Genomic DNA, 14,613 nt, shown 5'->3' on the forward strand with positions numbered 1-14,613 from the left:
CTCTGGAATAGCTGGCTTGGACCTGGTCCGTTGTCAAAGTCACGCAATTTCCCTCCGTACAGGAAGAGGGAGACATTGAAAGAGGGCTCTTCGTATTTCGGCATTTTACGTCAGGATTGTAAAGTGAATAATTTGACAGCGCAGCAGCACGTGTGTTGTTGTTGATACAGCAACGTTAGCTCTTGCAAATGTTATTAGAGCTACGCAAAGGTAGGTTAGTTAGCTATGTGTCACATCATGTAACTTCTTTATTTTAACTTTAACACTGAATGCCATGGCTTGCCTCTGCACGCACAGCTAAGTTAGTTAGCTACCTTTCCATATTGGCTAGCTTGCTAGCTACAGATGCTAATCAATGCTCATTGCCCCAATCTGCGTATAGGTAAATAGGATTTGTGTGTGATGCGCAACTTGAGGTTGCTGAAGAGCCTTCGTTGCTTGAAGCTGCAAGGCCCGGGCACGCCGCAATGTTTCACTATTCGGACGGACACAGGCACCTTGCTCATCGCTTCAGAATACTCCGTCACAGAGTTGGACACACGAGCTGGCCAGGTACTTTACGCATCGAAGTGTTCTCCAATCCTAGTCCTGGAGAGCCACAGGGTGCAGGTTTTTGTTCCAGCCCCTCACTAACACACTGTATTCAACTATTCCTATACCCATCATGTTCAGGTGGTGAATGAGGTGTCGTTGACAGTTGAGAGCTATCTTCCAGAGGATGGTGGTGGGACAGTTGTTGGTATCCAAGACTTACCAGACCAGGAGTCTGTGTGTGTGGCAACAGCCACTGGTGATGTCATTCTCTACAATCTCAACACTAACCAGGTATTACGATTTTAAGTAGTAACCCTGTTTATTTTAAATGACACAAGATTGCACTCATAACAGGTCTATTTCTGCCTCTGTTTTCACATGTGTGTGGGTGTCCATCTCAGCTGGAGTGTGTGGGCAGTGTGGACAGTGGTCTGTCAGCCATGAGCTGGAGCCCGGACCAGGAGCTGGTCACTCTCACCACTGGTCAGTATACCAACCACCTCTAGATGATGGTCATTTATTGAATAGTCTATTGTTCATGGGGCCTATCATGAGCCATCGGAAGTCATGCTCTCTTTCTTGATACTTTTCAGGTCAGGACACCATTATCATGATGACCAAAAACTTTGAACCCATCACGGAGGTTGGGATCCATCAGGATGACTTTGGAGCGGGTAAGTGATCAAATTACATTAAGATGGGGCCACAATGTGAAATCTCTGTGTATGTACACGACGCATATGGTTGACTGACACACCTTTTTTATGTGTTTTAGGTAAGTTTATCACAGTGGGCTGGGGGAAGAAAGAGACACAGTTCCATGGCTCAGAGGGCAAGCACGCTGCCCAGAGGAAGACTATAGTAAGGAGTATTATTCACCCTTCACCCTAAAAAGAGCAGTTGAACACTATTTGATGAAGGTCTCTGTCCCTCCTCGCTCTTTCTCTCTCTCTCTCTCTCTCTGTGACAGGCGGTGCAGCCGGCCATGTCGTGGGACGACCGCAGGCCGAGGGTGACGTGGAGAGGAGACGGGCAGCTCTTCGCTGTGAGCTCAGTTTGCCACCTGACTGGTGAGAATCAATGTTTTTCACAAACTCTAAAGAGTGAAGTGAAAAATTTCTGTAAAACGATAAATACTGTAGATTGTGTTGGTATCACATGCATTGCATATGTGTGGTGTTTCAGGTGCCAGGAAGGTCAGAGTGTGGAACAGAGAGTGTGTCTTACAGTCGACAAGTGAAACCGTCAACGGTCTGGAGCAGTCACTGTGTTGGAAGTAAGATTTCTGTGGAGAATCCTTCATATTTGAGTACCTTGTTGTATTATAATTTAGGGATTAGGTAACTCCAATACAATGAATATCACAACATGGTTTGCGTGTGAGCTACACTGAAACCAATGCCTTGTTTCAGACCGTCAGGTAGTTTGATAGCGGCCACACAGCGTCATCCTAACAAGCACAGTGTGGTGTTTATGGAGAAGAACGGCCTCCTACACGGCGACTTCACCCTGCCCTTTGGCAAAGAACAGGTCAAGGTAGGTGACGGTCACACAAATACTATACACTGATCTAAGATCAGTTTATCATTTTCTTAATGGTTAGGATTTGGGGAGGGCAACTGATCCTAGATCTGTGTGACTGTTGCAGGTGAAGGAGCTGCTATGGAACAGTGACTCGACTGTGTTGGCTGTGTGGCTGGAGGACATGACACCGGGAGAGGGGGGTCAAGTCAACACATACAGTAAGATACTCTACCCATTGCTCTGACTATTTTGTCTTACCTTTATAACATTGGTTAATCAAATTTTCTTTCAGTCAATTTGTTGCCTTTTTACCAAGTAGATGTTCTAATGTGAGGAACTGATCCGGAGGGACGTTCAGCATACATTGTAGTATCAAGGATGAAGCCAACCGTGGCGTAACTTTTTTTGACCCCTGCCTCACTCCCTCACCGTCCCTCCTCCAGTTCAGCTGTGGACAGTAGGTAACTACCACTGGTACCTGAAGCAGAACCTGTACTTCGGCAGTGACCCCCAGAGGGCACCGGCCTACGTGAGCTGGGATCCTGAGAGGCCCCTGCGGCTGCACCTGGTGACCCGAGGCTGGGTCAGCCTGAACTACGACTGGGGCTGGAGCACCGACCGCAGCCACGGGGATGACGGGCATGACAACGCCAACGTGGCCGTGATCGACGGCGGTGAGTCAGTCAGACACGGACCCTGTTTGTAGTAATCTTTGAGATCACTGATATATAAGTGAGTGGATAGATGAAGACATGGTTTCCAACCCCATTGCTTTCACAAACCGTACTGTGTCAGATCAGTGATTTCCTCAAGGACAGGAAGAAAGGAAATGTGCCTTTAAAAAAAAAGTATTCATAAAGGGCCAATGAATTAGAGCAGTGGAGATATGGAGCATCTAAAACGCATCGAGTTTGTCTGAATGCCTCTGTTTTGTAGACAAGCTCCTCGTGTCAACGTTTCGTCAGTGTGTGGTGCCCCCGCCCATGTGTGCCTACGACCTTCAGCTGCCCGCACCCGTCAACCTGGTGACCTTCCAGTGCCAGAGAACCAATGAGCTGGCAGCGCTCACAGCCGACGGACACATCTCTGTCTACGGCCAAGGTGAGCCACCTGAAGTTTCCTCTTATTTCTCAGCCATTATTCTTCTCTCCCTCTTCGCCCCTAATCCCTTGATACATGTATCTCCATGGCTGCTTTTTCCTCTACATCTCTTTTCCCACTTACACTGCTATTAATTCATTAAGACAGGTACTGGTTACATTTTTTTTTTTTTATTTAACCTTTATTTAACCATGTAGGCTAGTTGGCCAAGATAAAGCATAGCAGTGTGAACAGACAACACAGAGTTACACATGGAGTAAACAATTAACAAGTCAATAACACAGTAGGAAAAAAAGAGTCTATATACATTGTGTGCAAAAGGCATGAGGAGGTAGGCGAATAATTACAATTTTGCAGATTAACACTGGAGTGATAAATGATCAGATGGTCATGTACAGGTAGAGATATTGGTGTGCAAAAGAGCAGAAAAGTAAATAAATAAAAACAGTAGGGGGATGAGGTAGGTAAAAATGGGTGGGCCATTTACCGATAGACTATGTACAGCTGCAGCGATCGGCTAGCTGCTCAGATAGCAGATGTCTGAATTTGGTGAGGGAGATAAAAGTCTCCAACTTCAGCGATTTCTGCAATTCGTTCCAGTCACAGGCAGCAGAGAACTGGAACGAAAGGTGGCCAAATTAGGTGTTGGCTTTAGGGATGATCTGTGAGATACACCTGCTGGAGCGTGTGCTACGGGTGGGTGTTGCCATCGTGACCAGTGAACTGAGATAAGGCGGAGCTTTACCTAGCATGGACTTGTAGATGACCTGGAGCCAGTGGGTCTGGCGACGAATATGTAGCGAGGGCCAGCCGACTAGAGCATACAGGTCGCAGTGGTGGGTGGTATAAGATGCTTTAGTGACAAAACGGATGGCACTGTGATAAACTGCATCCAGTTTGCTGAGTAGAGTGTTGGAAGCTATTTTGTAGATGACGTCGCCGAAGTCGAGGATCGGTAGGATAGTCAGTTTTACTAGGGTAAGTTTGGCGGCGTGAGTGAAGGAGGCTTTGTTGCGGAATAGAAAGCCGACTCTAGATTTGATTTTCGATTGGAGATGTTTGATATGAGTCTGGAAGGAGAGTTTACAGTCTGGCCAGACACCTAGGTACTTATAGATGTCCACATATTCAAGGTCGGAACCATCCAGGGTGGTGATGCTAGTCGGGCATGCGGGTGCAGGCAGCGAACGGTTGAAAAGCATTCATTTGGTTTTACTAGCGTTTAAGAGCAGTTGGAGGCCGCGGAAGGAGTGTTGTATGGCATTGAAGCTCGTTTGGAGGTTAGATAGCACAGTGTCCAAGGACGGGCCGGAAGTATATAGAATTTTGTCGTCTGCGTAGAGGTGGATCAGGGAATCACACGCAGCAAGAGCAACATCATTGATATATACAGAGAAAAGAGTCGGCCCGAGAATTGAACATTGTGGCACCCCCATAGAGACTGCCAGAGGACCGGACAGCATGCCCTCCGATTTGACACACTGAACTCTGTCTGCAAAGTAGTTGGTGAACCAGGCACGGCAGTCATCAGAAAAACCGAGGCTACTGAGTCTGCCGATAAGAATATGGTTGGTTGACAGAGTCGAAAGCCTTGGCAAGGTCGATGAAGACGGCTGCACAGTGCTGTCTTTTATCGATGGCGGTTATGATATCGTTTAGTACCTTGAGAGTGGCTGAGGTGCACCCGTGACCGGCTCGGAAACCAGATTGCACAGCGGAGAAGGTACGTGGGATTCGAGATGGTCAGTGACCTGTTTGTTGACTTGGCTTTCGAAGACTTTAGATAGGCAGGGCAGGATGGATATAGGTCTGTAACAGTTTGGGTCCAGGGTGTCTCCCCCTTTGAATAGGGGGATGACTGCGGCAGCTTTCCAATCCTTGGGGACCTCGGACGATATGAAAGAGAGGTTAAAAGGGGTTGCGACAATGGCGGTGTAGTTTCAGAAATAGGGTCCAGATTGTCAAGCCCAGCTGATTTGTACTGGTCCAGGTTTTGCAGCTCTTTCAGAACATCTGCTATCTGGATTTGGATAAAGGAGAACCTGGAGAGGCTTGGACAAGTGGCTGCGGGGGGGGGGGGGGGGGTTGGAGTAGCCAGGCGGAAGGCATGGCCAGCCGTTGAGAAATGCTTGTTGAAGTTTTCGATAATCATGGATTTATCGGTGGTGACCGTGTTACCTAGCCTCAGTGCAGTGGGCAGCTGGGAGGAGGTGCTCTTGTTCTCCATGGACTTCAGTGTCCCAGAACTTTTTGGAGTTGGAGCTACAGGATGCAAATTTCTGCCTGAAGAAGCTGGCCTTAGCTTTCCTGACTGACTACGTGTATTGGTTCCTGACTTCCCTGAACAGTTGCATATCGCGGGGACTATTCGATGCTATTGCAGTCCGCCACAGGATGTTTTTGTGCTGGTAGAGGGCAGTCAGGTCTGGAGTGAACCAAGGGCTATATCTGTTCTTAGTTCTGCATTTTTTGAACGGAGCATGCTTATCTAAAATGGTGAGGAAGTTACTTTTAAAGAATGACCAGGCATCCTCAACTGACGGGATGAGGTCAATGTCCTTCCAGGATACCCGGGCCAGGTCGATTAGAAAGGCCTGCTCACAGAAGTGTTTTAGGGAGTGTTTGACAGTGATGAGGGGTGGTCGTTTGACTGCGGCTCCGTAGCGGATACAGGCAATGAGGCAGTGATCGCTGAGATCCTGGTTGAAGACAGCGGAGGTGTATTTGGAGGGCCAGTTGGTCAGGATGACGTCTATGAGGGTGCCCTTGTTTACAGATTTAGGGTTGTACCTGGTGGGTTCATTGATGATTTGTGTGAGATTGAGGGCATCTAGCTTAGATTGTAGGACTTCCGGGGTGTTAAGCATATCCCAGTTTAGGTCACCTAACAGAACAAACTCTGAAGCTAGATGGGGGGGCGATTAATTCACAAATGGTGTCCAGGGCACAGCTGGGAGCTGAGGAGGGTCGGTAGCAGGCGGCAACAGTGAGAGACTTATTTCTGGAGAGAGTCATTTTTAAAATTAGTAGTTTGAACTGTTTGGGTATGGACCTGGACAGTATGACATTACTTTGCAGGCTCTCTCTGCAGTAGACTGCAACTCCTCCCCCTTTGGCAGTTCTATCTTGACGGAAAATGTTATAGTTGGATATGGAAATCTCAGAATTTTTGGTGGCCTTCCTGAGCCAGGATTCAGACACGGCAAGGACATCAGGGTTAGCAGAGTGTGCTAAAGCAGTGAGTAAAACTAACTTGGGGAGGAGGCTTCTGATGTTGACATGCATGAAACCAAGGCTTTTTCGATCACAGAAGTCAACAAATGAGGGTGCCTGGGGACATGCAGGGCCTGGGTTTACCTCCACATCACCCGCGGAACAGAGGAGGAGTAGTATGAGGGTGCGGCTAAAGGCTATCAAAACTGGTCGCCTAGAGCGTTGGGGACGCTCTAGGCGAAAATAATAGCGATTCCGTATCACATTGGGTGAGGCAGGTTACCGGGAGGTATAATCAAATAAAAAATCGAAAAGAGATTGAAAGTAAATATGGGTCCAGTGAGTGGTTGGGCTGGCTGGGGACGCGGCGATTCAGACAGTTAGCAGGCCTGTGCTAACAAGCTAACAGTTAGTAGGCCGGGGCTAAAGACATAAAGTCTGGTTATGTGTTCAGGTACTGAGAAACTGAGTGAGCCTGCAGCCGGATTGGGAGGATTCCGATCTGTCACACACGCCCCTCAGCTAAAGACAACCTACAGGTACAATCAGGACAGTCATTCTCCAAAGCTTTTTCTATTGTGACCCTCACACTAACGTTGTATTGCGCCCTAACATTGTGGCTGTGTTGCAGGGTTGCGGTGGATCAGGAGGAACCCCTGGCTCTGCGTCTGCTGCTGTGGCTGAGAGAGGATGTGTTCCTGGGGGTGGGGGCCTGTACAGACGGGCCGTCCCAGTCCAAGATGCTCATCCTGGGACCCTCAGAGGCCCAGGGCCCCCAGCCAACCCTGGAGATCAGGTAAGGATGAATTGTAGTTGACGACAACAACACAACATATGTGCCGTCAAATGTCCCCCTAACTGTTTCTATATGCCCAGGTCACATGTGGAGGTTGAAGGTCACGTGATCAGCATGTGTCACAGCTCCAAGACTGGCACGGTGGCGCTGCAGCTGGAGGACGGCCAGATCAGGAAGTTCCTCTGGGGTGAGTAACGACTACTTCCTGGGTTATGAGAATATTGCTTGTAGATTTACTTGCAGAGTTCGATCATGATGTCTTTTACGTCTCCAGCTTGAACAGCCCTGTATGTAAAAAAATAAAATAAAAAAAAATATATATAATAAAAAATATTAAAATTTGATCTGTGCATGGTGTCCCCAGACTCTTTGAAACCTAGTGTGGTGGAGTGGCAGGACTCAACAGGCTGCAGAATCAACTTCCCAGATCCCTGTGTGCAGACGGCCCTCTTTACCATAGAAGAGGTAAGGAAACTATCTAACTGAATACTGTTCTCACAGAAAATGGCAATATTGCTATAATTTGGTGATTTGATCATTTTGATTGTGCCAAAAGTACCTACCTACTGGTCTCTAATCAAGGTGATTATTATTTTTTTTTTGGTAATGTCAACAGGAGCATCTGTTAGGGCTTACGGACCGATCTCACCTGTTTGTTGGTGAGACAGAGGTATGTCTATTGTTTTGCCTTAGTGATTCAGCACAAAGGCAGAGTTATCATTGTGATGAATGGAAATACCTCTTACTTGAATGAATGAGCTGCAGTGAGTGTGGCACTCAATGTCATATTCATTAAAAACATTTAACTTTATTAACCAACCCGATGGTGCCATTGCCTCCCTCTGTTCGTCATCCACAGGTGGCCTCCAACGTTTCCTCCTTCGTGGTCTACGACGACTTCCTGCTGCTCACCACACACTCGCACACTTGCCGCTGCTTCCGACTCACCACGCTCACTGTCAAAGGGCTGCAGGTGGCCTTGGCTGCCGACGGAGGTCAGAATCAGAATGACCAGAATGACGAGACTCTCCGCAGGATAGAGAGGGGCTCCAGAATCGTCACTGTGGTCCCCCAGGACACCAGGCTCATCCTACAGGTTTGAACTGTTCCGTCTGTCATAAAACAAATTAAAAATCCAGGTTACATCATCGCTATTACCCATATTGCTTAGCTCTACGTCTCTGGTCGTGTTGATTTTTGAGCACGTTGGATGTGTGTCTGCAGATGCCTCGCGGTAACCTGGAGACCATCCGCCATCGAGCACTGGTGTTGGCTCAGCTCCGAAAGTGGCTGGACAGTCAGAGGTTCCGAGAGGCCTTTGAGTGCATGAGGAAGCTGCGGATCAACCTCAACCTGATCTACGACCACAACCCCAAGGTGGGTGAACGCACAACCAGGTCGCTTCTTCTTTTTCAATTAACCTGTCTGTGACCTTCTGGTGTAGAATGGCACATGCAACAAGACTGTATGCTTTCGGGCAGGTGTTTTTAGAGAGCGTGGAGACTTTCCTGAGACAGCTGGACTCTATCAATCACATCAACCTGTTCCTCACAGAGCTCAAGTAAGAACGTTCAGCCTTTTGTTTTTTTTTCTACAACAATGACAAAATGATGCCCATTTGTAATGTATTTTAGGAAATTGTCATTTGTTTCAGTATGTACTTATTTTGTCCTTTTTCAGGGAGGAAGATACCACTACAACAATGTACCCTTGTCCAGTGAACACTACAGGACAGTCAGCCCCTGCGGCTTGTGGGAAAAAGGTGGATATTGTCTGTGATGCGTTACGCTGCACCATGGAATCTATGGACCAGCATAAGTGAGTGTGCTCTTGATACGGTTATCCTTATCCTTTTTGTCATTGAAAACAAATAACATTTGCTTTGTATTGCACTATTTACAGAGCATTTGAACTAAACTCAGCAAAAAAAGAAATGTCCCCTTTTCAGGACCCTGTCTTTCAAAGATAATTCGTAAACATCCAAATAACTTCACAGATCTTCATTGTAAAGGATTTAAACACTGTTTCCCATGCTTGTTCAAGGAACCATAAACAATTAATGAACATGCACCTGTGGAACGGTTGTTAAGACACTAACAGCTTACAGACGGTAGGCAATTTAAGGTCACAGTTATGAAAACTTAGGACACAAAAGAGGCCTTTCTACTGACTGAAAAACACCAAAAGAAAGATGCTCAGGGTCCCTGCTCATCTGCAATAAATTGCAATGTCTGTCCTGTGAGACGACTAAGACAGGAGGAGACAGGACGGACAGCTGATCGTCCTTACAGTGGCAGAACACTTGTAACAACACCTGCACAGGATCGGTACATCCGAACATCACACCTGCGGGACAACAACTGCCCGAGTTACACCAGGAACGCACAATCCCTCCGTCAGTGCTCAGACTGTCCACAATAGGCTGAGAGAGGCTGGACTGAGGGCTTGTGTATATATATCTGTTGTAAGGCAGGTCCTCACCAGACATCACTGGCAACAACGTCGCCTATGGGCACAAACCCACCATTGCTGGACCAGACAGGACTGGCAATAAGTGCTCTTCACTGACGAGTCACTGGAGCAGGATCGATTTGGAGGGTCCGTCATGGTCTGGGGCGATGTGTCACAGCATCATCTGACTGCACTTGTTGTCATTGCAGCCAATCTCAACGCTGTGCGTTACAGGGGAAGACATTCTCCTCCCTCATGTGGTACCCTTCCTGCAAGCTCATAAGCTTATCCTGTTATGACCCTCCAGCATTACAATGCCACCAGCCATACTGCTCGTTCTGTGTGTGATTTTCTGCAAGACAGGAATGCCAGTGTTCTGCCATGGCCAGCAAAGAGCCCGGATCTCAATCCCATTGAGCACATCTGGGTCCTGTTGGACCGGAGGGTGAGGGCTAGGGCCACCCCCCCCCCCCCCCCCAGAAATGTCTGGGAACTTGCAGGTGCCTTGGTGGAAGAGTGGGGTAACATCTCACAGCAATAACGGGCAAATCTGGTGCAGTCCAAGAGGAGATGCACTGCAGTACTTAATGCAGTTGGTGGCCACCAGATACTGACTGTTACTTTTGATTTTGACCCCCCCCCCTTTGTTTAGGGTCACATGTATGTGGAACTTGTTCAGTGTATGTCTCAGTTGTTGAATCTTGTTATGTTCATACAAATATTTACACATGTTAAGTTTGTTGAAAATAAACGCAGTTGACCGCGAGAGGACGTTTCTTTTTTTTGCAGAGTTTAGTATTGCACTTGAATCATGTTTCTTTTACAAGATTCTTGATTGAGAGAATAATATTTTCATTGTCATCCTCAGGTACTGTCTGTCTATTTTGACGTCACACGTGAAGAAGACTGTTCCTGAGCTGGAGGTTGCCCTGCAGAAAGTCCACGAGCTTCGAGGTAAAACGGACGCGAGCAGATCAGCCAGACGAACAAGGAATTGTTATCAAGATATCTGAAATCTGTGTTTGTAACGTGTATTTGTAGTGAACCCACCCAGTGCTGCCAACGCAGTGAGTGCGGAGGAGGCTCTGAAGTACCTCTTGTTCTTGGTCAATGTCAACGAGCTGTATGAACACTCTCTGGGCACCTACGACTTTGACTTGGTCCTCATGGTGGCCGAGAAGTCCCAAAAGGTGAGTGACAGTCGAATAGTACTTCACTGTACAGAACAGTATCTAATATAGTTACCGTGACGAAGCCATTGCTGCAGAAACTTTGGTGGACGACTGGGCGTTCACTGCAAATAGAGAAACAACTGTGCTACTTGCATCCATTTTTATGGGTATTAAAGCAATTTGATTCAAATCAAATGTATTTATATAGCCCTTACATCAGCTGATATCTCAAAGTGCTGTACAGAAACCCAGCCTAAAACCCCAAACAGCAATGCAGGTGTAGAAGCACGGTGGCTAGGAAAAACTCCCTAGAAAGGCCAAAACCTAGGAAGAAACCTAGAGAGGAACCAGGCTATGAGGGGTGGCCAGTCCTCTTCTGGCTGTGCCAGTTGGAGATTATAACAGAAGATGGCCAAGATGTTCAAATGTTCATAAATGACCAGCATGGTCAAATAAGAATAATCACAGTAGTTGTCGAGGGTGCAGCAAGTCAGCACCTCAGGAGTAAATGTCAGTTGGCTTTTCATAGCCGATCATTCAGAGTATCTCTACCGCTCCTGCTGTCTTTAGAGAGTTGAAAACAGCAGGTCTGGGACAGGTAGCACGTCCGGTGAACAGGTCAGGGTTCCATAGCCGCAGGCAGAACAGTTGAAACTGGAGCAGCAGCACGGCCAGGTGGACTGGGGACAGCAAGGAGTTATCATGCCAGGTAGTCCTGAGGCATGGTCCTAGGGCTGAAGTCTGACATCTCGGATTCTCCTTTGCCTTCCCAAACATTCAAGGACCCCAAAGAGTACCTTCCCTTCCTGAACATGCTGAAGACTCTAGAGCCCAACTACCAGCGCTATTCCATCGACAAACACCTCAAGAGATACAGGAAGGCCTTGCATCACCTCAGCAAGTGTGGTGAGTGTGTCCTGCCATGGTCATCTCAGCATGTTATCAAGAGGACAATTCATAATTTGAAATGAATGACCAAAACTGGGTGTTGTGTTTTGTGCCAGGTGAGGAGCACTTCACCGAGGCCCTGAATCTGGTGAAGGACCAGAGGCTGTATAGTGAAGCCCTGGGTCTCTACCCAACAGACAGCCCTCAGTACAAGGTAATGCACATTTTAATAAATAAGTAGCCTCACTATTTGCTACTGTTGTGTCTCTGACCTCTAACCTCTGTCCAGGCGCTGAGCTGTGCCTACGCCGAGTACCTGGTGGAGCAGCAGCAGGCAGAGCAGGCAGGGTTGTTGCTGTGGCGCTGCGGTGAGGCGACCCGCGCCCTCCAGGCCTTTGTGGGCAGTGCCAGCTGGAGGAACGCCCTCTGTGTGGCAGAGCAGATCCCCCTGCCATCTGACCAGCTGGCATTGCTGGCCAGGGACCTGGCAGGTACAGTGGCTACTCTGCGCCTCACAGCTCCACCATCAAGTCTTTAAAGTTGCTGTGATATTCAATATGTGCTGCTCATTTGGTTTCATATTTCCCCCTTATCATTTCAGAGAAACTGATAGAGCTCAGAAGATATACGGAGGCGGCCATATTGTTGGAGCGGTATGCCAAGGACTGTGAGGAGGCCATCTCAGCTCTGATCACAGGTGCAGTCTGGGAAGAAGCACTTCGATTGGTGAGTTAACAAGATGGCCTCCATCGTTCAACAAGCTCTTCAAACATTTCTCAAACCAAGACAAAATGGCATTCTCTTTTGTCTGTTCTAGGTGTATTTGTACAACAGACAAGACATAATTGAAACAAACTTCAAACCAGCTCTCTTGGAAGGTAAAACCCCCATTTTGCATGACAAAGTGCTAATGATATTTCGATGTTCAATATTTTTGTTATATAGGTCATCTTTTTGGCACCAAATGTATATGCATTGTTTGTATCAACACTGTCTTCAGCATGTAGTTCTCAGGCCTCTTACCTGGAAGCTCAGAAGGCGATGTTCACTCGTCACAAAACCCGTCTGTCCGTGGTACGGGAGCTTAAGGAAAAAGCCAGGCTGGAGTTACTGGGTAAACCATTAATTGTTGCGTTACTTACGGAAGTATACAGTTTATAGTAGTTTTAAGGCTCTGACAATTTGGCTTTTCCATGTTACATTGACCTGCCTCTCTCGCTTTGTTTCTCCCTTTCTCTTGTTCTGTCTCTCCATCTCTCCTTCTAGATGAGGATGTCCCAGACTGTCCGGAGGCAGAGCTCTACTCAGAGGCCAGTAGTGTGATGACAGGCAGCCATGCTGGCTCCAAGTACTCGCATAGTAACTCCCGCATCTCCTCGTGAGTTAGCATTTTACACATTTGTATAAATGACATGAAATACCTAGTGGGGTTAGATGTGGGTTTAGGAGTAAGGTGTCAGCACTATGAGATAGGAACTGACCTCTGTCTCTCAGGAGGTCGTCTAAGAATCGCCGGAAGGCCGAGCGCAAGAAGCTGAGTCTGAAGGAAGGGACCCCCCTAGAGGACATGGCCCTGCTGCATGCCCTGGCAGAGAACATCCACTCTGTGGACAAGATGAGAGGTGGGAGATGCACATCCTTAACCCTTCCCCCTTTATTTCTCTCTCCCTCTTTCATCCCTATGACCTACTCTCACACAATGATTTTCTCTGAAGTCCTCAATGGAATTACAGTTACCTGGTTGGAGTAGTTTTTAATCATCTCATTCATGTTTGTTATAGTGCTACTTAAACTGTAGAGTGGTGTGGGCAGCTCCTGTGTGATTTACATTGTTTTGTTCCACCCCTGCAGAAGAGGTGCACAGCCTGCTGAAGGCCCTGGTGCTGTTCCAGTTTGACGGACAGGCGGGGAGGTTGCAACATGCCTATGGGGAGGCTCTCCAGATGATAGAGGTGGCCCTTCCCGAGGTGTGGCAGGAGGGTCTTCAGCAGACCCAGGCACCGGTGAGACACACACACACACACACACACACACACAAGGACTTGTTCTTAAGAGTTAATTTAACCTGTTTCCATTTTGTTCTTCAGATCACAGGTCCTAACTCCACAGCCAACAGCATAATGGCTTCATTTCAACAGCCAAGACCCTCAGCAACCCAAGGTCAGTTTTAGTAGTATTCCTATTTATTGCTATTGAAAACATAGTATTTACTTATTTGTTTAGCAATACTAGGTGCTAAAATGTTATAATTCCCTTTTTAGTTGTATTAATAAAATATGCTCTTCCTTTTTTGCAGATTCAGAGACCCCATCAACCCCAAAAATGAGAAATGGTGTCAAGTGGAAGCTGAGTATTCTGAAGTAGCTTTTTGTCATCACTGTTTTCTTTTTTTGAACTGTAAAGCAATAATCATCCTATCTTATTAATAAAGATGTATACTGGATCTCTCGTCATTCTTGTACAACTAACATGCTGACCAGACCAGACACGTTGCGTGCGTCCCAAAATAAATGTAGAAATCCCTGTTATTCAATTATTGCACCCATCTGCAATGCCAAGGGCTAAAATAGAAGTCCTTTCTATATCTGATGCAGATCGTTCTGCAAGTCCTGCCTCTCCCATCTCCTCATTGGTTTATAGAAGCAGGTACCCTGGTTATACCCACGTGATTGAAAGACTAACTGTTTTGCAGGTTGTTGTGGTAAAAGTGTAGATGCCAATCACCATATAAATTCAAAGATGAAAAAGCATGAAAATAGGAGAGATGACTAGAAACGATTCTGTTGGCTGTTTTATGTGTGGATTAATTGTCGGAATAGAGGACCTTGTGCATTTCAGGTAAAATAACATGTTTATATCCAAGGACAAATTCGCTAGCAACAGCAAGCTAGCTAAGTAGGACAAATTAGATAGCCAGTGCAAGCTAACTAGTTA

General features: G+C 47.0%; 1 protein-coding gene across 2 annotated transcripts; it reads left to right on the plus strand.

Annotated features, from left to right (window-relative positions):
• The first annotated feature begins 59 nt into the window (after positions 1 to 59).
• LOC124010805 (elongator complex protein 1-like) lies at positions 60 to 14,122 on the plus strand. 2 transcript variants are annotated; one of them, XM_046323481.1, is made up of 34 exons: positions 60 to 210; positions 383 to 552; positions 673 to 825; positions 936 to 1,017; positions 1,128 to 1,208; positions 1,310 to 1,395; positions 1,505 to 1,604; positions 1,720 to 1,810; positions 1,947 to 2,070; positions 2,183 to 2,276; positions 2,502 to 2,732; positions 2,995 to 3,159; positions 6,827 to 6,911; positions 7,004 to 7,168; positions 7,249 to 7,355; positions 7,533 to 7,633; positions 7,785 to 7,838; positions 8,028 to 8,264; positions 8,393 to 8,545; positions 8,650 to 8,729; positions 8,849 to 8,986; positions 10,488 to 10,573; positions 10,661 to 10,809; positions 11,574 to 11,697; positions 11,796 to 11,893; positions 11,969 to 12,170; positions 12,281 to 12,405; positions 12,497 to 12,557; positions 12,680 to 12,793; positions 12,946 to 13,057; positions 13,174 to 13,301; positions 13,531 to 13,682; positions 13,767 to 13,839; positions 13,976 to 14,122. In XM_046323481.1, the coding sequence occupies exons 2-34, from the start codon at positions 403 to 405 to the stop codon at positions 14,041 to 14,043; spliced, it is 3,969 nt and encodes a 1,322-aa protein (XP_046179437.1). In that variant the 5' UTR covers positions 60 to 210; positions 383 to 402; the 3' UTR covers positions 14,044 to 14,122. The 2 variants fall into 2 exon arrangements, with proteins under 2 accessions (XP_046179437.1, XP_046179438.1); XM_046323482.1 differs by lacking the exons at positions 60 to 210; positions 383 to 552; positions 673 to 825; positions 1,310 to 1,395.
• Positions 14,123 to 14,613: the final 491 nt, after the last annotated feature.

The sequence above is a fragment of the Oncorhynchus gorbuscha genome, linkage group LG23 (genome assembly GCF_021184085.1).
Source record: "Oncorhynchus gorbuscha isolate QuinsamMale2020 ecotype Even-year linkage group LG23, OgorEven_v1.0, whole genome shotgun sequence".
Lineage (NCBI taxonomy): Eukaryota > Metazoa > Chordata > Actinopteri > Salmoniformes > Salmonidae > Oncorhynchus > Oncorhynchus gorbuscha.